Source organism: Chlamydomonas reinhardtii, chromosome 7 (assembly GCF_000002595.2).
Source record: "Chlamydomonas reinhardtii strain CC-503 cw92 mt+ chromosome 7, whole genome shotgun sequence".
Classification (NCBI taxonomy): domain Eukaryota; kingdom Viridiplantae; phylum Chlorophyta; class Chlorophyceae; order Chlamydomonadales; family Chlamydomonadaceae; genus Chlamydomonas; species Chlamydomonas reinhardtii.
Window position 1 is genome coordinate 344,621 of NC_057010.1, and position 24,887 is coordinate 369,507.

The window sequence follows — 24,887 nt, forward strand, 5'->3', positions numbered from 1 at the left end:
AAGCGTAGTTGACCAGTTTACATGCAAGCTGCATGGTGCTGCCCAGCTACTCAGCTAGCCCAAAAAGACTCTGGCGTTGCACTGCATCAAGGTGCATCATAATAAAATGCTGGCGTGCCGTATGCAAATTCGTTCCCGGGCTGGCGCGGTCCAGCGTGCCTGGTGAGCGCAAGTGTTGCACTGCGGATGGCTCGAGCGCAAGTCGCCGCTGCTCGCGGCAGCAGGTTGAACAAGCATTTGAAGTCCGCAAATTCTGCCAAAACGTAACACCCTTTGGTGATGCACACAGGCCGTGCCGTCTGGGGGTGCAGCGGGCGGTGCGCTGCAGTGCGGCCCAGCAGGTTGATGCGGCGAAGCTGTAAGTGGCGTGTGTGCATGACAGCTCCCACGTCCCGCACGTCTGGCAATCAAAGAGCAGAATGTAGAATGGGGGCTTGCCGCAACCACTCAGCAGCCACGCCCGGCAAGCGACGCACGCAACCAGCTGACAGTGCATAGGCGCCGTACCCGCTCACGGCCGCACGCCCTGCACACAGGGCCGCGGTGCGCGAGTGCGTAGACCGGTTCGTCACGAGCAACAGCGTGGTGGCCCTGGGCTCGGGCGAGATGGTGCGTGCGTGTGGGCGTGGGCGTGGGCGTGTACCGTATGTGTGTGGGCGTGGGCGTGGGCTTGGGTGTGGGCTTGGGCGTGGGCGTGGGCGTGGGCGTGGGCGTGGGTGGAGCGGCCGCAACGATGCTAGCTGGAATTGAGGGCCCCAAGCCTCAGGTGTGGGCCAGAGACGTGTGTGATGATGGAGCAAGCGGGGCATCTACAGCAGGCTGTGCCGCGGCCCCCGCGGCCTCCCAGCACTATCAACAAGATGTCCTGCCCTGTTAAGACGTCAGCGCATGTGACCTGCTGCATGGCACTGCGAATTGTGAATCATATTAACCCTTGTGGCGCAGGTGAATTTGGCCATTGAGGAACTGGGCCGCCGCCTGGCCATTGGCAGCTTGCAGGTAACGAGCGTGGGCGCTGGTTGGGGGGAGACAGCGGTAGGATTAACACAAGGGTCTCCAGCGTGGGGTGTTGCTGCCGCAAGCGCTGTTCGTGTCATGGGATGTCGCTAGGGGTCAGTCAGGTGGCTGAGACCGCGGGGCTGGGGACTGGGGACTGAGGTGTACGGCGCTGGGCACCGGGGCCGCCAGGAGCTGAGACCTGTGCACGGAGTAAACTGTAGTGCCTGGTGTGTCACAAGTTCTGTAGCCCCAAGCAGTGGTCCTTTTACTAGAAAGGTGAGCGCACAACAAATACCCGCGACTTGGGGCCTTTAGCCAAGCATAGCAACACCCGCGGCACAGCTGCCGTGTCATTCAGGTGACGCAATGCATTGTATGGCATGCGCATGTCGCTGGGATGAGTGCCGCGAACGCGCTCTCACCTTACTTGCAGAACGTGGTGGGGGTACCGGCCTGCGACGTGGCCGCGCACGAGGCCGCGTTCCACGGAGTGCCGCTGCTGCCGGAGGCGCGCGAGGCCGAGGTGCGGGCTGCGTGGTGCGCTGTTGTGTGTACCGTATGTGCTTGTGCACACGGCAGGGTTGTTAGGCAACGCCTTACAACCTTGATGTTTTGCTTGCGTTTAAGACGCGCCGTCCACGCGCGCCCTGCATTGCCTGCTCCTGTGTCCTGCAGGCCACCGTGGCCCTGGCTGAGGCTGACATGGTGGATGTGGCGGCGCGGGCGGCGCTGCTGGGCTGTGCCGCGGACGCGCCGCAGCAGCCGGACGTGAGTGCCAGCCAGCGCCAGCCGCCACCGCTTTGATGAGACCTCCAGCTTACAAGTCGTGCCCAACCGTGGTCCTCGCGCTCCGGCCCCCGCCTGCTCCGCAAGCGCGCTCGCACCCCCAATCCGCAGCTTGGGGCCTGTCCTTTGCGCTTAGCCATATCACCTCCACCTGTATGGTGCAGGTGCCGCGCCTGCTGCGCGTGCTGAAGAAGGCGGGCAGCGGCGCGCGGCTGGTGCTGCTGACGTCCGCCGACCGGGTGGTGAAGCGGCTGGGCGGCTCGCTGCCCGTGTGGATCGGCGCGGAGGGGTGGGAGGAGTGGGCAGAAGAGCTGGATGACGTGTTCCTGGGCGACGCGGAGCTGTGGTGGGTAGGCCGCTGTCGCTGTGTGTCGCACTGGGAGCTGCAGTGGCCTTGGGGTGGGTGTGTTGCTGGTACGGCACTACCACCAGACAGAGAGGCGTGTGTGCGCTGGAGGTCCTGGGGTGCCGGTAGGGTTCGCTAGGCTGCGCGCAGAGTGCACGTGGGTGCGGGGTGAGTGTGACGGGGTGTCCCGGAGCATGCGAGACGTCTTGGTGCACCGCGCACGCTCGCCCCAAACTGGGCGTGTCCTTTATGCGTCGCCGTGTCAGGCCGCGTTGACTGACGTGTGTATCCTTCTCGTGTGTGTGCAGGCGGAGATCTGCCAGCGGGCAACCGGAGAACCCCCGCGGCGGTGACATGCCGTACGTCAGCCCCGACGTGAGTTGCTGTCTGTGCGGAGTTGGTGTGGCAACTGTTGCCCGACACCGCTGGCTCTGACAGCCCCCGGCTGTGTGCTTCTCTGGGTCGATACTCTATGACTGAAGGATAGCTCCCTGGTGCCTGAGCGACAGGTCCTGTGTCACCAGGCGCGCCAAGTCGCCCCTGACCTGTGTGCCTTCCGCGCATTGCCGGACCCATGCATGCCACTCTGCAGGGCAACACGATCGTGGATGTGCGGTTCTACGAGGGTGAGTGGCAACAGCCATACACACGGCCTGGGTGTGGGCGGGGCATGACTTCCAGGCAGCCTTTGCTTGCGTAGGATTGAGGGTTGAGGGCTGTGGCGTGTTACTGATTGCCGCGAGCCGGCTGTTTGCTGGGCTGAGTGCTGGGCACGCCTACATGGCCTCAAGCCCACTCCACCTGGGCCCCTCGCCACCGCATCCTCCCACAGGTCTCAAGCTGTTTGGCGAGGACGACGAGTATGGCAAGATCGCAGACGAGATCAGCGCCATTAGCGGGGTGGTGGGGCATGGCTTGGTGGTGGGCCGGGCGGCGGCGGTGGTGATGGCGCGGCCGGGGCAGCAGCAGCCCGACGTGGTGGAGTTCTAAGTGGCCTGGGCTGCTCGTTAGTTTTGTGGTAATGGGAGTGATACGTACTGGGAGATGGAATTATGGAGCTTACTTGCAGGAGGGCAGGCGTGAAGGAGCTGTTGTGAAACTGAAGATGCTTGGTGGCTGCATTTACGCCGAGGTAGTTTTCCCTCGCAAGGGAAACGTGGGCTGAGCCCGCGCCAAGTCTGCAGTCTGAGGCCGTACTGTAGCCCCGGAATCTACCGGACTGCCAAACCATGCATGCGATTCATGGGCGAAGTGCTCTGGCGAAAGCTTGTCTGGGCGAGGGGCGGAGGCACCGTGCGTGAGGAGGCTCTTGTATTTCAAGTGTCTTCCCAATGCCTCGATGGCGCAGCTGTTAGCCCGAAGGGGTGTGCTGTTGCTGTTGAAAATGCCCACTAGAGCATCCCCCCGGGCATGATGGGACGCCGGAAGTGCGACAACGGCAGCGGCGCCAGGTGGCGCCTGTCCTGACGGCCGCACCGGCAGCATTGGCCAGGGGTGCCCCTGACTGCGTCCCACGAGCCATACATATCCATTTCGCGATGAATTCCGTAAGGCTTCGCATGGTCTGGCTGTCAGCGAGAGTGCGAGACAGCTAAACAGCGAATTCAAGGGCATAATGTAATCGAAAGGGTTCATGCACGTTGCACCGGTTGCACTCATGTTGGCGTGCCGCACAGCAGTGCGTTCCATGCGCCCCAGGTCCTGCATGTGGCCGTGGCAGGTGGCTGACTGGAACAATGAATGCACGGCAGCGCTGATGCAAGCTTGGCTGCCCTGGTTGACAGCGTCCCGGCCTGCCGGGGCTGTAGCGCGGCTGTGCTGCACTGCATGCGGCACGGCACTGCTGGACCCGCGGCCTGGTCGAGTCATTCAGTGGCCGCCACAGCCGCAGGGCTTGTAGCGCGTCCGGACTTCGAAACGTACCCTGGGCTTCACAGCGCAGCACGCGCACCGGCACCCGCGCCGACACCCTGCATGCGGGCACGCCACCAGCCACCTGTACACGTCTGTACACACCGCCTTGTCTCCACCACACACCGACCGGCCCTGTGGCTGACCGGGTCATTGTCGCGTTTCTGTGGCACGGCCGCTGCCAACAAGGGCCACACGGGCACGGGTACGTCATTTCGACCCCTGCAATACAAGTCCCGGTGCAGAGCAAGCCAGTTGTGCATACGGCACCCCACTCTTATCAACAATCAAGGTTGATGTGTGCAACACAAGCGAGCAATGCACATGCGCTGAGACACCAGGCGTCATGTGACAAAACACACTTGCTCGTGAACAACCCCAAATCAGCATACACACTTTGCACATCATACATGCCATGTACATTACGGGACAACCGCCGCGCAACCGTTGCCCGATCTCTCCTGCAAGAAGGCGATAGCCCGCCCTCAACTGCCCCTTCCAAAACAAGCAAACCCTGCGAGAGACACAAACACACGAACACAATACACGCACATCTGCGGTAGCACTTGCGAGCTCAGGTGGCGTCCCTGGCCGCTGCCCCACTGCCGCCCAGCTGTGTACTACCACAGCCCCCCCCCCATAACAGCACTGCCTCCCTGCCTGCCAGCCCTCCTGCCTCCCCCTACACGTCGTCCATGTCCAGCGCCACGGTGGAGGCGGTGCCCAGGCCGTCGTCGTCGTCGCCCTCCTCCGTGTCCACCAGCGCCGCGTCGGGGTTGGCCTGCGAGGGGCAGGCAAGAGAGGCAGGGGTGGGTGGTGCAGGTGGCGAGGAGCGGGTACAGATGAGAGATGAGAGCGGGCAGTCGGATGCGGGTGCAGGGGCTCACGGCGTGCCGGTGTGTGTGTGTGTGTGTGTGTGTGTGTGTGTGTGTGTGTATTTGTGTGTGTGTGTGTGTGTGTGTGTGTGTGTGTGTTTTCCGGGCACGCTGCTGGTGTGGGGGCAGCTCCGGCGCTCGGGTGCGCTCCCTGACCCCTGACCGAGCAGCCCTCCTAAAACAGCCCGACTACAACACCGCCTCACCCTCCCCCCCCACAAACCACCCTCGCCAGCGTCAGCGCCCAGCTCCTCCACCCCGGCCAGCTGCTCCCCGCCCCGGCCTCCGCATAGCCCTACCAAGGGCCGTCCTGGCTCGCACTCACCCGCAGCACGTCCCGCACCGCGGCCTCAATGGCGGCTGTGCGCTCCGCGTCCTCGCGCAGCGCCGCCAACACCTTCTCCCGGCCCTGTGTGTGCGGCGTGCCCGGCATGGACATCATATAGAGGGCGCAGGATGGACGGAAGGGATGTGGAGGAGGCGGAGGGTGAGAGTGGGGAGGGAGGGAGGCGGAGGTGGCGGGTGAGGGGCGAGCAGCGGGTGGGCACGAACACACTGTGGCATGGAGCAGGCCCCGGACCCCGACCTTAGACCAAAAGACGTGTTTTTGCCTGCACTACAACTGCAGCGTGGCCTTGCACCCGAACCCACACATCGTGCTGATTTACTGCTGACACACACACACACACACGCACGCACGCACGCACGCACGCACGCACGCACGCACGCACGCACGCACACACACACACACGCGCACTTGCTTCCTGCCCGCCCACCTGGCCCAGCCGCTGGTCGCCGTAGTAGTAGAAGGCACCGCGGCGGGTGAGCACCTGCGCCAGGAGTCGGGGTGGAGGCGCGGTGTAGGTCGAGGTTGGGGTTGGGTCAGGTGTCGGGGTTGATTGAGGTCGATTGGGGTTGGGTCAGGTGTCGGGGTTGATTGGCTGCGCGTTGTCTGCACCTCACCATGTATAGCCCCACGCACCACGCACCCCTTTCAACCCTCTTGCCCTCTCGCCCCCACCCTCCCCTCTCCGCTTGCTCACCTTGAGGCGCTCCGCGGTGTCGATGAGTCCGCCCAGGAAGTCAATGCCACGGCCGTAGTAGATCTCAAACAGAGCCTCCCTGTGGGGTTGAGGGCGGGATGTTGGGGTGAGGCGCCAGGTTTAAAGCTCGGTGAGGCCTTGATGCGTGCGGTTGGTGCACCGGCTTGAGCCCATTCCTCGTGCCGCACACACGGCTCCGACCCCCACTGCCTGTGCTGGTGCGTGTCCTCTTCAACATGTTCCCTTGTGCGCCCCTCGCTTCCCGTGCTCTCTCAACTACACAACTGCTCACGCCCTAGCCCGCAGCAAACACGTACACACAGCGCTGCTTACTTATGCGGCGAGGCCACCTTGTTCTTCACCACCTTGGCGCGGACCCGGTTGGCGTAGGCCTGCAGGCACGGAGACGGCGGAGGCACCAGGCGGTGACCCAGGTTGCAGGGCAGCCGCAGCTTTGGCCCTGTCATCGCAACGTGCGCGTGACACCCCCCCCCCGCGCACACACAAGCTCCCTCCCCACCCCCACCTGGTCCGACTCGCTGAGTGTCTCCTTCTTGCGGATGTCGATGCGCACGCTGCTGTAGTACTTGAGCGCGTTGCCGCCCGAGGTGGTCTCGGGGTTGCCGAACATGACGCCAATCTGAAAAGGGGGAGGCAGGTGGTGCGGGTGGGGTGGGGGACGCAGGTGGGGCACGTAGCAGGGGGCGGGGACAGGGGAGAGGTGTGGCGGACCGGGGGGTTACATTCATGATTAGTTAAGGAAGTGGTAGACGGTAGACCATCTTGCGGAACATGGGGGGGGCATAGGTAATGCGTGCGGTGCAGGCGGGAGGCAGACGACGCGTGAGGGGGCATGCACCAAACGGCCGCTGTCGTGACGTGCGCGCCACAACCCCTCTCTCGCTGCTTTCTTCCTCACAGTACCTCCACGGGCTCCCAACTTACAAGCCCCCCGATTAAATCTCTCTCCATTCTCCATGCAAGGCTACCCTTCCGCCCCCCCCCTCCGCCGGTACCCTGCTGCTACCTCACCTTGTTCCGCAGCTGGTTGATGAAGAACAGGGTGGTCTTGCTTTTGGAGGCGGAGGCGGACAGCTTGCGCAGGGCCTGGCTCAGCAGGCGGGCCTGGCTGCCGATCTGCAGGGCAGGAGGCGGCGGAGGAAGCGGAGGATGAGAGGTGGGGCAAGCGGCGAGGCGCTGAGGACGTTGTAGGCCGGGTGGGCCGGAGGGGAGGGGGATAGCCATTTATGCGAACGCGGGGACGGAAGGGCTTGGGGTGGGCACATGCATATGCCGGCCCCCTCACACTAACCCAATCCCCTTACTTTCCTTGTCCCTGCTCTCTGTCCCTCCTCGGTCCCTCCTCGCTCCTCCTTGCCCTACATCAACCCCTTGGGCTTGATTGAGTTGGGGGTGGAACAAACTCCCCCCTCCCTTTTGCCCTCCCCCTTGCTCTCCTCCTCCCCTCCTCCCCCTCCTCCTCCCTCCCACCTGCACGCTGCCGATGTCTCCCTCCAGCTCGGCCCTCGGCACCAGCGCCGCCACCGAGTCGATGACCACCAGGTCGCACACGTTGCTGCGGCACAGCTCGTCCATCACCTCCAGCGCCTCCTCGCCCGTCATGGGCTGCGCGTACCAGAAGTTGTTCAGGTTGATGCCCAGGCGCTGCGGGAAGGGGGCGGGGGGGGGGGGAGGAGGGGGGAGGAGGGGGGAGGGAGAGGGGAGGGGACAGGGGAGAGGGTTGAGTTACAGGCATGCATGATGGGTGCGGGTTTGCACTAGGTCCCTGGCATCGGATGCATGCGCGTCCGTGCCGCCGGCGTACCTACTCCCCCTTCGGTTCGGTTCAGTTTGGGCTGGTATCTACACACCTCATTTTTGGAGGTCCGCTGCGCCACTCCACTGCCCGCAACCCCTCAGCGCCCTACCCCCCAAACAGTTGCCGGACTACCAGACTCGCCCCTCCGCCTTCCCTCCCCATCCCCTGCATCCCCCTCCCCCACCATCGCCCCACCAGCCCCTCCCCTTCCCCCTCCCCCTCCGTGTGCCCCCGCCCTCTGCCTCCTCCTCCTGCCCTCCCAACCGACCTCGGCGTAGGTGCGGTCGAAGGCGTGCTCCACGTCTATGTAGGCGACCGTGCCGCCCAGGCGCTGGATCTCGGCGCAGGCGTGCATGGCCAGCGTGGTCTTGCCGCTGGCCTCCGGACCGTACACCTGCACGGGTGTGGTGTGAGTGGGGCACTTGCGAGGTGGGGAGGGGTGTTGCAAAGAGAGGGGGTGGGGGAGGAGGTGGAGTGGGTGGAGGGGTGTGGGCCCTGGTGGGCCTGCCGCCAAGACACATGGCGGCGCACGGCGGACGGCGGGCTTGGCCAGGAGCTGCATGGACTACCCGGCAGTGGGCAGTCGTGTGGATGGCCCTGTGGCCTGGAGGCGGCACTGCGGCAGTCGTACGTCTGCCCACAACGCAACACGGCCCTGCGCCACTTGCCGACAGCTGCACGCCGCTCTGGCCTGGCATAAGCTGCAGCGGCGGTATACAACACGCATCCTTCACACCCCGCCCAGGCCCGCACCTCGATAATGCGGCCGCGGGGGTAGCCGCCGCCCAGGGCCGCGTCCAGCGTGAGTGAGCCGCTGGGGAAGGTCTCACTGCGGCCGTGCGGGCGTGGCGGGGCGAAAAGGTGTGTAAGAAGTATCGCGCCTCCCCGACTGCCAATACGGCACTGCTGTCGGTTCGCGGACGGCAACAGCTACAAAACCGGTGTTTCTCAACACCACCAATAGTCAGCGGCGCTATTATGCACACGCGGACGTGTCGCGTCACCCCCGTCCCCAACCCAGCTGTCCAGTCACGCCGCCGGCGCCAGCTCTTGCACCCCTCCCGACTGGCCCCCCTCGCTCTCCGCTCGTCTTCGCAACAGCACAGAGTTTGCCCGCCGTAGACTCACATGTTCGCCGTGACGCTGTCGCTGAGACGCATGATGGACCCGTCACCAAAGCGGCGAGTGATGCGGTCGACTGTCTCGTTGAAGAGCTTGGCCTGCATGTATGTTACAGAGTCAGCATGAGCACGATGCGGTCAAGCCTCACCGCGGCCACGCGAAATGGCGCCATCCCCCGCAACGCGGAACTGCCAGTAACAACCCACCTTGGTATCGGCATCCGGGCGTTCGCCCTGAGTATAGGTTGTCGTGGCAGTTTTGGTGCGCCGCGCCTTCGCAACGACGTCGCGACGTGGCGCGCAAAGAATCTGTTGAGTGGCCCGTGCGCTGCTCCGGGCCCGGGCCCCACTGCTCAAGCAGCCACCACTAGGCATTTGAATTGCGGTCTGCATGGCTTCAAGCGAACCGAGTAAAAGGAGCTAGCGGGTCGCGGAAAAATTGACGTGACTTTGTTCTCTCTCGTTGTGCGTTGGAAGCGAGCTCGCAAATCCGTCCTGGCAGGTGCGTCTACGTGAGCAACCCGACAGCAGGCCAGGCAGCACAGCGGCAGCGGTTTATTACGGCGGATGCCGGTCGACACGACGTGCTAGCACCGAAACCCTCCCCGAACCCTCCTCGCATCTGGCCTCCCCCGCCTCCCCTCGTTGGCAGCCCCCCTCGCCCCCTCCCCTCTTGCAAACACATTTCACTTGAATGGAAAGGTTTCAATGGTTGAAATCAAGAAACATTGTGAAGTCCCTCGGCCCCCACGTTCATTATTCGCGAGCGACGGCGATGTACACCCTCATCACCGCTAAGTCATCGACATACGTAATTTACAACAGCCAGAATGGCCACGCACTGCCACATTTGACGGCTCATGATGCCGCTAAATCAGTGCAGCTCCCAAATTCACACGGCCATCAACCGTCGCCCAACATCTTGGTGCACACATGCATGTTGTCTTCGATGATGGCTTTGCTCCGAACCCTCCTCGCATCCTGCCTTGGCCTCCCCCGCCTCCCCTCGTTGGACCTAACCGACTATCCCCTCCCCAATAGCTAGCTACCCTGTAAACACCCTTACATACCGCCTCACAATAACTACAAGTACCTGTAAACACCCTTCGTACCGTGTCGACTTCACACACGTACACACAAGGGTACCACACACGTTTTTGCCTACAATTACCACACGTACAGCCTCGCAGACTCCACACGTACAGCCATGAACCCAGCTTTTGCGGCTTTCAAGGCAGCGCTAAGTGTTTCTTACAAATTTCTAACCGAAGGGTACATGCCTACGGATACCCACATCAGAACCAACCAACAGCCGAACACGGCAGGTGGGGCCAGCAGGGGCTGGCCGTCTGGGCCCAGCGCCGCCGTGCCGCCGCGCCGCGCCGCTGTTTCCTCCCCGCCGGCCGCCTGCGGGTGCTCTGGGTCACATGGCGGGCAAGGGCCTGCACAGCAGCGTCGGAGAGCGTGACGACCAGGGGAGAGGTCTCCCCTGGTGGCGACGCAGCCTGCCTGCTGCGAGTGATGGGTGCCAGCTCAGGGCCAGCGGGTGGCGGCGGCTTGGACACGCAGGCGCACACATCAGAGCGCAATTGCGGAGTTGACGAGAACTCGGGAGCCATGGCATGCAGGTGGCATGGCACAGCGTGTTGGCGCTTGTTAAGAGGAGTCGGTTTGCACCAATCTGGTATTAAATGAAGGGAGTTTACCCCCAAACCATACGGCTTTGTCCGCGGGGAGGGGGGGGGCGGGTGGGCGCCCCCTCAGGGGGGGCCCTGGAGGACTTCGGGGCAGGGTCCAACACTTTGTTTCCTACTTCCCCCCCTGGCCAGAGGAGTAGACGTGAGTAGAGGACCCAGCTTTCCTCCGCTAGCAAGCAGGTCCTCTTTAATACACGTCATGGTACTGCAGGTGCCAGTGGTCCACGTGCATGAGGCCAGCACGGCCACAACATCAAGAAGGGACAGTCCAGTGACTGCAGAGTGAAGGGGTTGAAGGGTGCGTGTGAGTGTGTCAAGCATTTTGGCGCGCAATGGCGAGTTGTCTTGGTTCTGCCATCTTGACTAGCCTTGTTAAATTTAACTCATACCCCACGCACAAGCCATTAAACTCAGGCACTGCACAGGCGTCGCGCCTGTCGCGTTTAGCACTTAATATGAAACAGGCGCAGCTGCGGACAGATTGCACAAAGTCTATGCATTAATTGATAAGATATGCACCAGATATATTCCTGAGGAATTTGGCAGGCCTTGGAAAAAGCTGCGTTGCTCAGCAGGCTCAGCACCTGTGCAGCATTTTCTCGCGCGCTGTAGTATTCAGCGCTAAGAGCTATGGAAAACCCTGTGGCCGCTGAGGTCATCGCGGCCTTCCAGGAGGGTTCACAGGCTCAGCTGGGCGCGGTTGCAGCGATTCTTGTACGCCCAGGGGCTGCGAGCCAGTTTGCGAGCTATCTGAAAACAAATGGCGCTTCCAAGGTGCGCTACCATATCGCTAGGAGCACCACCATGGACCTCGCAGGCCCCTGCGAGGGGCCCGCCGCACCCACTCAAACTCATCCAGCACCACGAAGCACTTCCCCCGCCGCGCCGCTAACTCGCCGCCCCGAACTCCATCCCCTCCATCCCCTACCAGGACGCCGCGAGGCTGGTGGACAAGTGTCTGCAGGCGCTGCGCCGCGGCACGGTCGTCATCGCCGACGCCTTGCAGCAGCCCGGCGCCGCCGCTGCCCCGCACCCGCACCACGACGAGGACGCGGAGGCCGGCGAGGTGCTGCAGCGGCTGCGCGACGGCGCCATCGCCGGCCTGTACCGGGCGGCGCTGGGGGTGATGGGCGGTGACGGCGAGGACGCCGAGCTGGGCGGCTACCCGCACGTGCTGCTGGACCACCTGGACGCACTGGGCTTCCAGCCGCTGACGCTGGTGCGCCGTCGCGAGCGGCGGGCGTGGTGGGGACGGTGCCGCTGTCTGCTGCTACTGCGGCCTTTGCTTATGCTATGACGCAGCCGGTGCTGCGCCCTTGCGGAAGGGGGGTGCGGAGGGAAACTGCCGAATTGCCTGTGTTGGGAAGATGCTCGCGAGCCCAATGGGTGATGGAACTCGCCGGGCGATGGCACAGACGTCCCTCGTTCCTGCCTCTTCTGCGCCCTCGCCACAGGTGCTGTCGGACGTGTGTCGCGGCGTGGAGGCCCGCTCCCGCGGCGCGCCCCGCCTGCTGTCGCTGCTGCCCAAGGCGGCCGGGCTGCTGGTGGCGAAGGCGGCGCCGGAGGGTGAGGCGCAGCGAGCGTTTGGGAAGGGGGGATGGGGTAGAAAGGCAGATGAGCGGATCGGCAGGCGGAGGGAGCAGATGGAGATAGCAACCGCAGTTTGGGCCTCTGCCGTCTCTTGGTGCCGTTCCCAATTTGCATGCCAATCTGCATGGACTAAATGATATACTTGTGGGGTTGTTGGGTTGGGTGAACATGGGCATGTCACCGCGCACCAAGCGCATGTTAAGGGCCAAACGCACCACCGTTGCAAATTCACTGGCTAAACAGACGAGGCCGAGGAGGAGGCGATGGAGGACAACGGGGCGGGCGCGGGGACGGCGGCGGGCCGCCGCGGGGGGCCGGGCGCGCCGTCGGCGGCAGCGCAGCACGTGGCCACGGCGCTGCACCGCCTGACGCACGCGGAGTGGGCGCCGGAGCACGCGGTGGCGATCATGGATGCGCTCCGAGAAATCAGGATGTAGGTTTTGGGTTTTGTGCCTTGCGGTGCATGTTTACATTGTTGTCAGCGAGACCGTGTGTGCTCCTGCCAACCGGGGAGGAGCCGTTAGGCATGGGGCTTATCGCCTTCTACCATCTAAGTACGGGCAAAGATACGGGTTGTGGCTGTCACGAACGCAGGACGCCGGCGCAGCAGCAGGCGGTGATCACCAAAGCACTGTCGGTGTGCGGTGCCACCGCTGGTGGTGGCGGCGACGGCGGCGGCGACCTGGCTGCGCTGCCTGGGCTGCTGCGTCAGCTCATGCGGCTGGCGGGGCCGGGGCACCGGGCCATGGTGCTGCGGGTGAGGAGGAGGCGGAGGAGGAGGCGGGGGAGGCGGAGGAGGAGGGCTGCGAGGGAGTGGGAGGGATGCCGGCAACGCCGGGCGCCAGTATGGTTGGGTCCTCGTGCCGTGTTGTGCATCCTGCTCTCGCGTCCTGTATCTAAGCAAGCCACCTCAGTCGCTCGCTAGCTCGTCCACTCTCAGTCCTCGCTTCTCCGCCCGCGCCGCCACAGGGTGTGCTCGCGCTGTTCGACCGGCTGGAGGCAGCGCACCGCCGCGCCCCCGCTGCCGCCGCCGCCGCCGGCCCCGCCGCGGCCATGGGGCCGCCCGCTGCAGCCGGCGCTGGTGGTCTGGTGGCGGCGGGCGGCATCAGCGGTGCGCTGGCGGCGGTGGAGGGCACGGCGTTGGTGACACTGGCGGACGCGTTCAAGTACGACGGCGTGCTGGCCAAGGTACGGCGTGTGAGGGGAGGGGCGGGAGGGGCTGTGCGCTACGGGGCTGTGTGCTGGGTGGCGTGGTGGTGCGGGCGTCCATGCTCATGAGGGAGGTCGAGAGGGTGGCGTGTCAGTGGTGCTGGTGTCAGTCTCGCCCTTGCCCCTGCCGCCGCAAACTCCACCCCGCTGCTTCCCGCCGCTCTCCCTCCCTTCAGGAGCTGATAAAGCTGGTGGAGTGCTCCCCCTCCGCGCCCAGCCGCTTCTGCCTGCTGCTGCTGTTCACGCTGTCGCAGCAGCACAAGCAGGAGGGGCCCGTGCGGAACCTGCTCAAGGTGAGGGAGGGGGCTGGGTGGTAGGTGGCGAGGCGCATGTTGGGTTGAGTCTGCGTCCTGGGGCGACCTGGGGGGAACGGTCACTTGAGCAATCTGGCGTAAGCTTTCTTCCGTCCGCTGCCCTTTCATGAGCGCGGTACTCCCTTGCTGACTCACATGCTGACAGACGCACACACACACACACGAATGCACATACTGTCCTGCCCGTAAGGGTTTTTCTTGTGCTCTTCAACACACACACACACACACACACACACCCACACCCACACACGCACACTTACACACACACACACACACACACACACACACACACACACACGGGATTACCAAACCCCCCTACCCTCGCCCTCTCGCTCTCTCGCTCCCACCCGCAGCACCTTGTGTCGGCGGGATTCCAGTGGGACGCCACGCGGGCCGCCAGCGCCTGGCTCAGCAGCCTGCCCGCACTGCCGCGCCCGGGCGGGCAGCAGCTGCGGGCGGCGCTGCTGGCGGCAGTCAGGTGCGGCAGCAAGGGTGCTAGCGGTAGGGTCCAATGCTACACTACTCAAGGGACTTGTGTTCATCATGCGTGTTTTTGAGGTACCGGCAACAGGATTGTAGAGGGAGTGCAAAGATTGCGGCTGCATGATGCTGGTCCCCCGCCCATTGCTTGGAACATGGCGTCGGCCGTCATGCGGGGCTCCCTGGCGCACACATCCACACCGCAGGACTAGCGGCGTGGGCGGCGAGGTGGTGGTGCCGGGCATTGTGGCCCTGGGGGCGGCGCTGCTGGGGTGCTGCCCGCCCGCGGAGGCGCTGGCGCTGGTGCAGCGCAATGAAGCGGCGCTGGCGGCGGCGGCGGCGGCACCGGGTGGCGGTGGCGGTGGCGGTGGCGCTGCCGCGGCTGCTGCAGCGGAGGCGGCGGCGGGTGGTCTGCAGGGCCGCGGCTCGGCGGGGCTACAGAGCGCGCTGCTGGGTATTGAGCTGCTGCAGGTGGGCTGGTGGGGTGAAAAGGGGAGGCGGAAAGGAGAGGAAAAGGAGAGGGAGAGGATAGAAGAGGCGGGGTGGGGCGGGGCGGGCTGCAGAATGCGCACCAGTAGGGCCGCCGTGCCTCGGACTCGCGCGCCTCCTGGCGCCCTGAGCGCCAATGACACATCTCGGCTCCCGTCGCCCAACCAGCACCCAACCGCCACCCAATCGTAGGCCGCCTTCGAGGCGCACGTGGAGGCACGCGGCCCCGTGCTACGGCTGTGCCAGGAGGCGCTGGGTGGTACGTCCGGCGGCGGCACGGCGGCTGCCGGCAGCGGCGGCGGCGGCGGCGAGGCGGCTCTGGCGGCGGTGCTGCTGCTTGGCAACCTGGTTGCGCGCTGCCCGGCGCTGCTGTACGAGCACACGCCCAAGCTCAAGGTGTGTGGGTACTGTGGGATGTGCGGGTGGCGGCATGAGGGGGGCGCTGTGTAGAGTGCTGTGGGTCCTAGACCAAGCACGAGCTGGCGGCATGAATGGAGGCTGCGCATGACGGGGTGTAGCCCGGGGCGACATGCGACGTGCCCTGCCCGCCTAGTCCCTTCCAAGCTGCAGCAATGCAGATACACAGTTGCCGCCCTGCGCCCAACCCACCCGTGTGTCCACACACTCTCCCCTCGCCGACCACCACAGGACGCGCTGCAGAGCTTCCTGCTGCTGCCCGCCCCCGTGGCGCTGGGGCTGCTGCTGGCGCTGTGGCCGCTGGCGGCCGGCACGGCCCGCGGCCCTCACAACCCTCACCTTCACGGTGGCGGTGGCGGTGGCGGGGGTGGCGGCGGCCGCCGCGACCTGCGCGACTACGCGGTGATGCTGCTGCGCAAGGTCATGTTCGCGCGGGAGGCCGCCAGCAGGTGGGGCGGCTGAGAGGCGGGTGGGAGGTGGGGGAGAGGCTGGTGCGGGGCGCGTGTTGCTGTGGGGTGTGTGCTTGCCATTTTGGGGCGTGCGAATACATGGGTTGTGGGTGTGGGTGTATGGATCTGGGAGCCATATTGAGGCTCGCTTTGGTGGACTGTACGGCATCGGCGACATGGGCCGCCGCATCGCCGGGTATCTGCCACCGCGTTGCCCTGCCCCGCTCCGCCCCGTACATCCGTCCTCGCACCACCCGGGCACACGGCACCCCCCTGCGCCCACAGGCTGGTGGCTGTCCGCGGCTTCCTGTTCATCCTGCTGCAGCAGCTGGAGGCGCAGGTGGCGGCGGCAGGCGGGGCGGCAGCAGGCGCCGCGGCGGGGCAGGACGAGGACGAGCGCCTGGAGGCGGCGGCGGCGGCCGCAGCGGCAGCGGCCGGCCCCAGCTTCAGCCAGGCGTCAGCCAGCCAGGTGCGAGCGCCTGGTTGCTGCTGTGCGCCATCACTGCTGCTGCTGCATGACTCGTGTGTCTCACCCCACATCTGTGTCGTCTGTCGCACCGGCAGGGCCGACAGCTCCGCCCCCACCTCCTGCCTCCGTGCTCTCCGCCGCTGACCCGCGTCTCCGCCTCCATCTCCTCCTCGCCCATTGCCCCCTCCCCTTTCCTTTCCTTTCCCTTCCCTTCCCTCCTCCCCTTCCCTCACCCCGCATCCCCCCCCGCCCCAACCCCGCAGTCCTGCATGAGCCAGATGTCGGCTCTGGCCAGCGGCGGCGGCGTTAGCCTGCAGCACGAGCTGCAGGGCTTCCTGCGGCGGGCGCTGGGACAGCAGGCGGGGGTGCGGGCGGCGCTGTACGGCGGGCTGGGGCAGGTACTGGAGGTGGACGCGGGTGAGTGCGTGAGCGCAGCCAGCGAGGGCGGCGGTTGCGGCACAGCCTCAGGATCTCCTCTGCTTTATCGCCGCGTGTCCGCAAGCACCTGAGGGATACGGGCTATGCAAGCAGGCCCGCTCTCGCGCGTTTATACCATACGCATGGCAATGGTTCTGCCCCTCTCCGTCTTCGTTGTTGCGGTCCTGTTGCTGGTACCGGTCGTCCTGGCCGTCACCGTCCACACGTGCACGCCCGCCCACCCGCCCATCCGCCCATCCGCCCGCCCGCCCGCCAGGCTCGCGCGACATCGTGTTGGAGCTGGTGGGGCCGCAGCTGCAGCGCTACCTGGCGCCGCCGCCCGCCATGCCGCCGCTCAACACACGGGTGAGAGAGAAGAATTCCGCGCCGGGCCAACAGGCGGACAGCGCCTGCAAGCGATTAGCGGGGTTCCGGGTAGGCAGGCGTACAGGCTCGCACATACGGTACCGTACGTGGCCGCCGGGCCAACAGGCGGGCAGCGGGCGGGCGGCTTGAAAGGTTCAGGCATAAGTCAGGCGTGCGGACGAGCACGTGTCCACCTTGAGTACGGTACAACGCTGTCATGCTGCCCTTTGCATGGACCTTTGGAAGCCCTCAAACCATGCCGTACCCTCTCTGGTGCCTGCAGCTGCTGGTCAGCGGCGGCAACAGCGGCAGTGGCGGCGGCTGCAACGATGGCGGCGGCGGCTGTGTATCGCTGTTGGAGCCGCTGCCGTCGCTGCTGGACGCCGCGCGCAAGCTGGTGTTCCTCAGCCGGGAGCCGGGCGAGGGGCCGGCCTGGCTGCAGGAGCAGGAGGGGGGCGGCGGCGAGGGCGATGCCATCATGGTGGATGAGGAGGAGGAGGAGGCGGGCGGCGATGTGGCGGATGACGCGTCCGTGCAGGTGGGGTTAGGATCCAACCACTGGCTAGGAAAAGAGAAGGAAGGCTGCAAATGAGTACATAAAGCAAGCCGGAGAATGGGGAGGAGGCGGAGGAGTGGGTGAGCCCTGGGCAGCAGTAGCGTGGCGGGTGGTGGTCACCGAACGTGTTTGTCTAGCGCCTCTTTCTTGATTCAGCATCTCCTCACTCCTTTCTACGCCGTCCGGCCCGTCTCAGGCGCTGGTGCGCGGCTGGGACAGCTTCGCCCGGCGGCTGACGCGCTGCCACGCGGAACACTTTGACCTCAACACCGCCGCCGAGCTCAACCCGGGCACTGCCGCCGGGGCGGCGCGGCAGCTGCAGGTGAGTGGGGCGCCACCTGCCGCACCCACTGGTGCCGCCGGGTACGAGACTCGCCTGCGATACGTGCCCTCGCCGCCAGCTTGGGCAATAGGCGAATGCGCGCTTGCCTCCTTAATGGCCCATATGACCATGTGCTCCAGCTGCCCTTGATGCCCCCGGTTCCCCCACGTGACACGCCCACGTGGCGCTCACTCCGGCCCTCCGCCTCGCCCGCCCCTGCTGCGTGTGTAGGCCGTGTGCCTGCTGGGCGCCATCGAGGTGGTGATGCAGGAGCTGGTGCACGTGGCCACTGGTGGGGGCGGGCCGGGTGGGGAGGCGGGGTGGGGCGGGGCGTCGGAAGAGGGCTGTGCACATCTTTCTCAAAGCACAACAGGGAGCCGCTGGAGATCAGGGAAGTTCATTCCGGGCCCACGACAACCAGGGCGGGGCCGATGGGGCGGCCCGCATTGCCGGACAGATTGGGGGTTTACCTAGTGCCAAGTGCACTGCTACCCGCGCCCGACCTCCCATGCATCCCGCGCGCCCTGCCGCTGCAGGCCCGGGCGGCAACGACTCCGCTGCGGCCAGCGGCGACCGCCTGACGCGGCTGTTCGAGCTGCACTGCCGCATACACGACCTGGCCAGGGAGGCCAAGGCCACGCCCGCAGGTTGGGGGGCGGGCAGGTGCACGAATGGGTGGGCGGGCGGGTGGGCACTGTCGCCTGTACTGCTGTTTGCTGTGGTCAAAGCGGATGGACAGCGGGCCGGGACCCACTCCGACGCGATGCAGCAGAGGCACTTGGTGGCCTTATACCATGACGTGCCTCGCCCTTCTGTACCATGCCAGGCGGCCGCGGCAAGAACGCCGCGGCAGCGACCGAGGCCGGCGGCGGCGGCGACAGCGCGCACGTGGGCTCCGACGGCGCCACCACCGCAGTGGGTGTGGTGGGGCCGGGCACCGGCACCGCGCCGCCCGGCGCAGCCGCCCCCGGGGCCCTGAAGCGGCCGCGCGAGCTGCTGTGCCCGGACCTGGTGCCCGCCGACGCGCGGCCGCCGGCGCTCAGCTGGGGCTGCCTGGGGCGGCTGTGCGGCGGCGTGCAGCGGGACGGCCTGGCGCACGACATGCGCGACGAGCCGGTGAGGGGGATGAGGGGGTGCGGGTGAGGGAGGAGCTGGGTAGTGGGGCAGGAGGGCGTGTTGGATGATGGTGGATGGTCATGGTCTCGCTGGGCAGCGCGGTGCCAACCCCACACCGCCATCGTCTAAACAACCGTGCCTGGAACCCCGTTTTGGGCTTGCAGGGCGCAGGCCCGTCCGCCCACACCCGCCTGGCGCGCAGCCCCCTCTTCCGCGCCTTCGTGCTGCGCAGCTGCCACAACCGGCTGCGCGCCGCCGCCGGCGCCTCCTCCACCTCCTCAGCTGCCGCCTCGTCCTCAGGGGGCGCGCTGGCGGACGCGCTGGTGGCGTGCGCGCAGCGGCGGCAGGCGCGGCGGGCGCAGCGTGTGGAGGAGCGCAGTGGCGGCGGCAGCGGGTTAGGAGGCGGGGCAGGCCCCGCAGCAGCAGCCGGAGGTGGCGGGGCGCTGGAGGCGCCGTGGCAAAAGATGGCGCAGCCGCTGGTGCTGTTGTGCCAGGTGCGGCGGGCCTGTGGGTTGGTGAGGCAATGCACGGCGTACATGGAGCCTTTGCGGCTGAAACCAGCCAAACAGCGTAATACCCGTATGTGCCCCCTGACTCAACCTACACCTGCACCTGCACCTACACGTCCACCTTGGGCAGATGCTGCTCAGCACCTGGACCGGCCCCACCAAGCGCCCGCCCGCGCCGCGCAAGGCCGGCGGAGGCGGGGGCCCTCAGGCGGAGGCGGAGGCGCGCGCGGCGCGGCGGGAGGCGGCGGCGGCGGACTCGCTTGCGGGCTTGGCGGTGGGCTGCCTGCGGGAGCTACTGGGCGGCGCGGCGGCGCTGGGCGGACTGAGGCTCGTGGCGTGGGTGCTGCGCGGGTTGCCCATCCACTGCCAGGACACGCAGGTGCGAGTGGGGTGGCTGCTTTTGGGTGCGTTAAGGAAACAAGGGCTACACACACGTCGGTGTGCATGTGACGTTTGGAGACGGCTCCTGGTCTTGTCCCTGTGCGCTTCCAGTTGCGTGCCCAAACACTATGTATGCTGGTTTCACGGAATGTAACATGCTTATGGTACTGCGCGCTGCACGTCGCGCCGCCCACCCGCACAGGCCCAGGTGGACGAGACCTTTCTGCCCCCGGCCGAGGTGGTGGTGGCGCGGCTGCCGCACTTCGCGGACATGCTCACAGCGCTCATGGGGGCGGGCAGCTTCAAGGTGGGGCGTGGCTGGGGTGGCAGAAACGAAGGGGGGGGGGTGCGGAAATGGAGTGGAAGGGTGACGTGGCGTGCATGTCGCCAGCTGAGGGCGCACATGGAGCCCTGCTACGCCCACAGCTCCTACACGAGCAACCCCTGACGCGCCCTCGCAAGCACGCATGCGCGCCTGCCACACCCACACGCGCACCCGCACCCTCACCCGCACCCGCAGGAGGCCGCTGCGCTGGTGGAGGTGGTGGTGGGCCTGGCGCGGCTGCTGCCGCCGGCGGCGCAGCTGAGCGTCAGCGACGTGCTGTGGGAGCGCCTGCACCAGGTGGGCCGCTGCGGGGAGGTGGAGGAGGAGGAGGGCGTTCCGTTGCGGTGTAGGCGCATAGCCCTATGTACCAGTATACCATACTTGCGCGCTTGGGGCAAGTGGGCCTAAGCCCGCTCAGTTCCCTTGTCAGGAATGCCCGCTCCTGCATCTTCACTTCCTCCCACCCCTGCGCCAGCTCACACTCCTACTCCCGTCTCTGCCGCAGACGGAGCCGCGGGTCAAGTACGCGCCGCTGGTGCGCGCACTCTTGTCGGCGCACGTCGGCCTGCGAGGTGAGGAATGGCCTTGAAGGGGGAAGAAGGAGAAGGGGGAGGCGCAGGAGCGCTGCAGGCCTCGGTTCTAAGGCTAACAACACGTGTTTGGGCTGTCTAATGAGCTGACGTAGCGGCTCCGTGTGTCGTGCTGGGGGAATACCTGCATGAAGGCTGGGGTGCTGTGCAGTCATGCGTGCGCATTTACACTCACATGCGCCCGCCACGCAGGCTCGGAGGACGCGACTGCGCTCAAGGCCGTGGCGCTGAGTGTGCAGGCCATCATTGGGGCGGTGGGGGTGGCCACGCAGGAGGAGGTGAGGCGCCGGCGGGGGAGGGGCGCGGGGTTGCGGCGCGTTGCGAGGAGGACGACATAGGGGTGCTTAAGGCGGCACATGGCTCCGGCTGTGTGTGCAGGCCATACGACAAAAGCAGTTAGAATGCTCTGTGTCGCACGCCCTGAAGCTGACCACACCGGCCAGACTTCTTGCCTTCCATCCTGTTACCAGCCCTCCTACCTTCCTCCCCTGCCACTCCTCCCCCCTTCCCCCCCCCCCCCACACACCGCGCAGCCGTCCGCCCCCGGCGCGCTGCACCAGGAGACCGGGCAGTACGCGGCGCTGGAGGTGCTGCAGCTGCTGGGGCAGGGGCTGGCGCAGGCGGAGGAGGCGCTGGCGGCGGCGACACGCGTGGCGGCGGGAGGAGGCGGCAGCGGCGACGGCGGTAAGGGTGGCGGCAAGCCAGCGAGCCGGGTCTTCTGCATTCTCTGGCGCACTGAGTGCGTCATTCGGTCGGTCAGGCAGCAGTATGTGCTTTGGCTGATCGCTGCGATTGGCATTGACAAAGGGCAACACGCACATTGCTGCCTGCAGAACCTGCGCCATCAGGGTCAGGCGCGGGTGCCGGCGGCGCTACGGGCACTGGCCGCGGCGGGCGCGGCGGTGGCGGCAGCGGAGGCGGGCGGCCGGGCTCTGGTGCCGCCGCCAGCCGTGTGCTTGTGCAGCTGAGCGAGGCGGTGGGGCGGCGGCTGGTGCGGCTGCTGGACGTGCTGAACGTGGTGGTCAACACGCGACTGGCGTTCCCGCAGGTGCCGTACGTGTGAGGTGCCTGCAACATTACCGTATGGTACTTACCACCAGCTTCGCGGTGTGCCACTTTGCTTGCAAGACCCGGTAATCCGCTGCCAGGCGCCGAGCCTTTACTCGGGGCCCCGTCAACTCCTGGGGCGTGCCGCCCCACCCCACTTGGCTGGAGCTGCACATAACCCGCACGCTGGGCCCCGTACCCCGTGGCCTCGCCCCTCAGGTCCTGGAGGCACAGACGGAGGTGGTCATCCGCGCCTTCAAGCTATTGGGGGCGCTGGCCAAGATCTACCTGCCGGCCAAGGGTGAGGGTCGCTGTTAAGATCCTTTCCTGTATCACGCATTGTAGATTGGACATGGGGACTCAGAATTAACAACGGACTAGAAATTGATAAAGGGGGCTCATGGGTGTAGGTATGCTGCTGGAAGGTGGAGGTGCAGTGGGCAGACCGTTGGACACACCACTCAATATGTGCATGGGTCTCATTGAATCAATGATGCGCAGGGGCTGCAGCTGCAAGCGCGCCGGCAGCGCCGCCCATCAGCAAGACGTTCCAGGTGTGCCTGGGGCACGGAGTGCTGCAGAAGCATGTGCATTAATGGTCCCGCAATCAACCCGTTAGTGCGCCCCTCTTGCCAATGCAAACCACACACATTGCGTTTCCCTCTTACACATGCATTCCCATGGCGTCGCACTTTGCCTCACACACACACACACACACACACACACACACACACACACACACATTTTGTGTGGTTTTATGCCTGAGAGGGTGTGTTGGGTGCTGCAACACCCCGGGCTTTACAACCTGGACCGGCCTAGTGGCCAGACGCGTTTGTGGCTGCCCTTAGGCATAGTCTGCCCTGGCGTCGAGAGCTGGTTAGGTTGCGGTTGAGGTCGTGCAGGCTGCGGGGTCGCAGGACTCAGCCCCACAGCCACTGTGATCGTGCTATCGCGTGCTGTCGTGTGCTGCGTGCTGCGTGTTTTGTTATGTTTGCTGTTTTTTTGTTTTCTGCCCGCCTGGTCTTAAGATGTAGCTCGCCCGCTGGGTCTGAGGTTGTTACACCGGTAGTAATTCCGCAAGGGTTACTGGCGCGGTGAAGGGTCGGAGTGCGTTACCCTGTGGACTCCAGAGCTGTTTGCGCTCTGCCGGGGAAACGCCAGGTCACGGCAGCCCTCGATTGAGAGCCCTGTCGTTGGTTATACCAGATACACGATTCACGTGATCTGGCAGAATAACCGTGGAAACCGTAGTCACACACACACACACACACACACACACACATACACACACACACACACACACACACACACAAACGCACGCACGCACGCACGCTCGCACACTCCCATGCCCCCCCCCCCGCAGGACCTGGTGGCGCAGGTGCACCGCGACCTCACGCCCTCCGTGTACGCCGCCATGCACGACGACGTGGGTGTGGGCGCCACGGCCGCGGCAGCCGGCGCCGAGGGTGACGAGGCGGGAGGCGCCAGCAAGCAGCTGCGCGCCAAGGCCAAGCGCGACTCCAAGGCATACTCGCAGCTAGTGTTTGCGGTGCGCGGGGCTGGCAGGGAATGGGCTAGGCTCGGTGGCGGGAGATGGAAGGACAGGGTACGATGGAGGGCCAGGGACGACGGTGGTGCGGAACTCCGCGGACAAGTAGAGCACCAGTTGCACTGAAATGCAGCGGGTACAGCACGGGTCGCAGGGGGGGTGCACGTGTGTGCCATGAAGGAGGCGATTGCGGGCTGGTACAGGCACCTCTTCGCTTGCCACTGCCGTAAGCGGTTGGCGGGCGTGCCGTGTCGCCACCGCTGTCGCTGAGTCTCGCTCTCCCGCCCTGCCCCGCCCTGCCCCGCCCTGTCGGCCCACGTCATGTCTGTCACCTTGCAGCTGGAGGACTTTGAGAAGCAGCTGCTGGCCCTGGACAAGGTGTTCAAGGTGGGCGGCGCGGCATAGCCGGCATTGGTATTGGTGTCAGAGGGGAGGAGGCAAAAGGCTGTTCAGGAGGAAGGCCTGCGTAACGAGTAGGCCAACACAGAATCCATCCTGTGCCGTCCCCATATCCTTTCCGCATGCCTCAGCCTGGTCAGCCTGCTAGCGTTTACTCCCAGTTGTATAGCTGTACATGCGGCCGTCGGGTAACGTGCCCTATGTGTTTTTCCTCGAATCCTTTCCCACATCTATACCTGCCCACCCTTAGAATGGTACCTTCCCCCCCCGTCCTTGCTCCCAGTCCTCCGGCATCAACCTGATGAAGGGCGCGAAACGCTCCACGAACCGCGACTTCGCGTTCACCGGCGGCGCGGCCGGCGGCACCAGGCGGGGGGACACGACGGCGATGGGAGGAGACCAGATGGACCGGCACGAGGGGGCCTGAGTAGCAGCCAACGGCAGCAGGGGCCTACGTTCTGCATGAGGTGCATCCGTGATTGCTGCCGGGTGTTAGTGGGTGAAGGTCCTTTCGAGGGCTTCCACAGTCGTGCGTTGGGGCATGACAAGCGGCGGCAGCTGCGGAGGATGGGAGGTCGGCTGGCGGTGGTGCCATGTCAGCGGTGCACCCTGGGACTGGGAATGCCTGTGCGTTGGGTGGTCAGGTGCCGTCAGTGTGTGGGATCACAACATACTCGGATCCACAACACACTCATATGAAAGTTACATGCTACCCCCACACGAGGGGGACAAGCCAAGTTACAAGCATACAAGCACACAGAAACTGTCCAGTCCTAAGCCTGCTGCTCATACCGGATTACTGGTACATGATAATGACGAGTGTTGCGGAACTAATGCGTACGCAGACCAGAGCGGAAGGCGGAGTGGGCTTGCAGGCCACACGAGAGTAGTCAGTAGCGCAAATTGTACATGAATCATGAATGCCGCATGCGGCAATGCTGTTGGGAAGAATCAAGTGGAGGGTACACCCTTGCGTACGAGCATGCCGCCGCCTGTGCTGTTTTGTCTATGAAGGGCTTGCCAGCCGCCAACGTAGGTTACCGTTAAGTGGTTGCCCGTGCAAGGTCGTTAGCCGACGCGAGCCAACTTATTGTGCGTTAGTTTGTGGCCCTGTGTATAGAGCCAGAATGCTTATGTTGTCATCATCGAGATGGCGCAGCGGAAGCGTGCGGGGCTCATAACCCCGAGGTCCCAGGATCGAAACCTGGTCTCGATATATGATCACCTCTCCATAGCTCAGCTGGAAGAGCGAAGGACTGTAATTGTTGATACATGAAGACATCCTTAGGTCGCCCG

At 65.3% G+C, this 24,887-nt stretch overlaps 4 protein-coding genes across 4 annotated transcripts; 2 read left to right on the forward strand and 2 right to left on the reverse strand.

Annotated features, from left to right (window-relative positions):
- Positions 1–57: 57 nt before the first annotated feature.
- On the forward strand, positions 58–3,764 carry CHLRE_07g314600v5 (uncharacterized protein). Its single transcript, XM_001700738.2, has 10 exons — positions 58–162; positions 290–358; positions 537–609; positions 946–999; positions 1,433–1,522; positions 1,675–1,767; positions 1,950–2,131; positions 2,440–2,506; positions 2,724–2,757; positions 2,964–3,764. The coding sequence occupies exons 1-10, from the start codon at positions 107–109 to the stop codon at positions 3,119–3,121; spliced, it is 876 nt and encodes a 291-aa protein (XP_001700790.1). The 5' UTR covers positions 58–106; the 3' UTR covers positions 3,122–3,764.
- Positions 3,765–3,987: 223 nt separating this feature from the next.
- Positions 3,988–9,417, reverse strand: CHLRE_07g314650v5 (uncharacterized protein). Its single transcript, XM_001700923.2, has 12 exons — positions 9,108–9,417; positions 8,908–8,999; positions 8,533–8,608; positions 8,048–8,173; positions 7,452–7,625; positions 6,993–7,097; positions 6,487–6,600; positions 6,294–6,352; positions 5,961–6,039; positions 5,694–5,747; positions 5,243–5,326; positions 3,988–4,823 (listed from the first exon to the last, which is right to left on the reverse strand). The coding sequence occupies exons 1-12, from the start codon at positions 9,291–9,293 to the stop codon at positions 4,725–4,727; spliced, it is 1,248 nt and encodes a 415-aa protein (XP_001700975.1). The 5' UTR covers positions 9,294–9,417; the 3' UTR covers positions 3,988–4,724.
- A 287-nt stretch (positions 9,418–9,704) lies between these two features.
- On the reverse strand, positions 9,705–10,557 carry CHLRE_07g314676v5 (uncharacterized protein). The gene has a single exon (XM_043063859.1). It carries the CDS (start codon positions 10,517–10,519, stop codon positions 10,196–10,198), a length of 324 nt encoding a protein of 107 aa, XP_042922427.1. The 5' UTR covers positions 10,520–10,557; the 3' UTR covers positions 9,705–10,195.
- A 429-nt stretch (positions 10,558–10,986) lies between these two features.
- CHLRE_07g314700v5 (uncharacterized protein) lies at positions 10,987–24,865 on the forward strand. The gene is made up of 32 exons (XM_043063860.1): positions 10,987–11,371; positions 11,529–11,816; positions 12,052–12,163; positions 12,431–12,620; positions 12,782–12,944; positions 13,157–13,375; positions 13,573–13,689; positions 14,064–14,188; positions 14,397–14,661; positions 14,872–15,075; positions 15,328–15,545; positions 15,831–16,014; positions 16,278–16,431; positions 16,709–16,797; positions 17,081–17,335; positions 17,550–17,675; positions 17,907–17,967; positions 18,212–18,322; positions 18,502–18,791; positions 18,956–19,285; positions 19,431–19,679; positions 19,884–19,988; positions 20,202–20,303; positions 20,512–20,578; positions 20,789–20,874; positions 21,130–21,280; positions 21,430–21,644; positions 21,863–21,944; positions 22,145–22,197; positions 23,007–23,192; positions 23,532–23,579; positions 23,875–24,865. Exons 1-32 carry the CDS (start codon positions 11,228–11,230, stop codon positions 24,016–24,018), a joined length of 5,133 nt encoding a protein of 1,710 aa, XP_042922428.1. The 5' UTR covers positions 10,987–11,227; the 3' UTR covers positions 24,019–24,865.
- Positions 24,866–24,887: the final 22 nt, after the last annotated feature.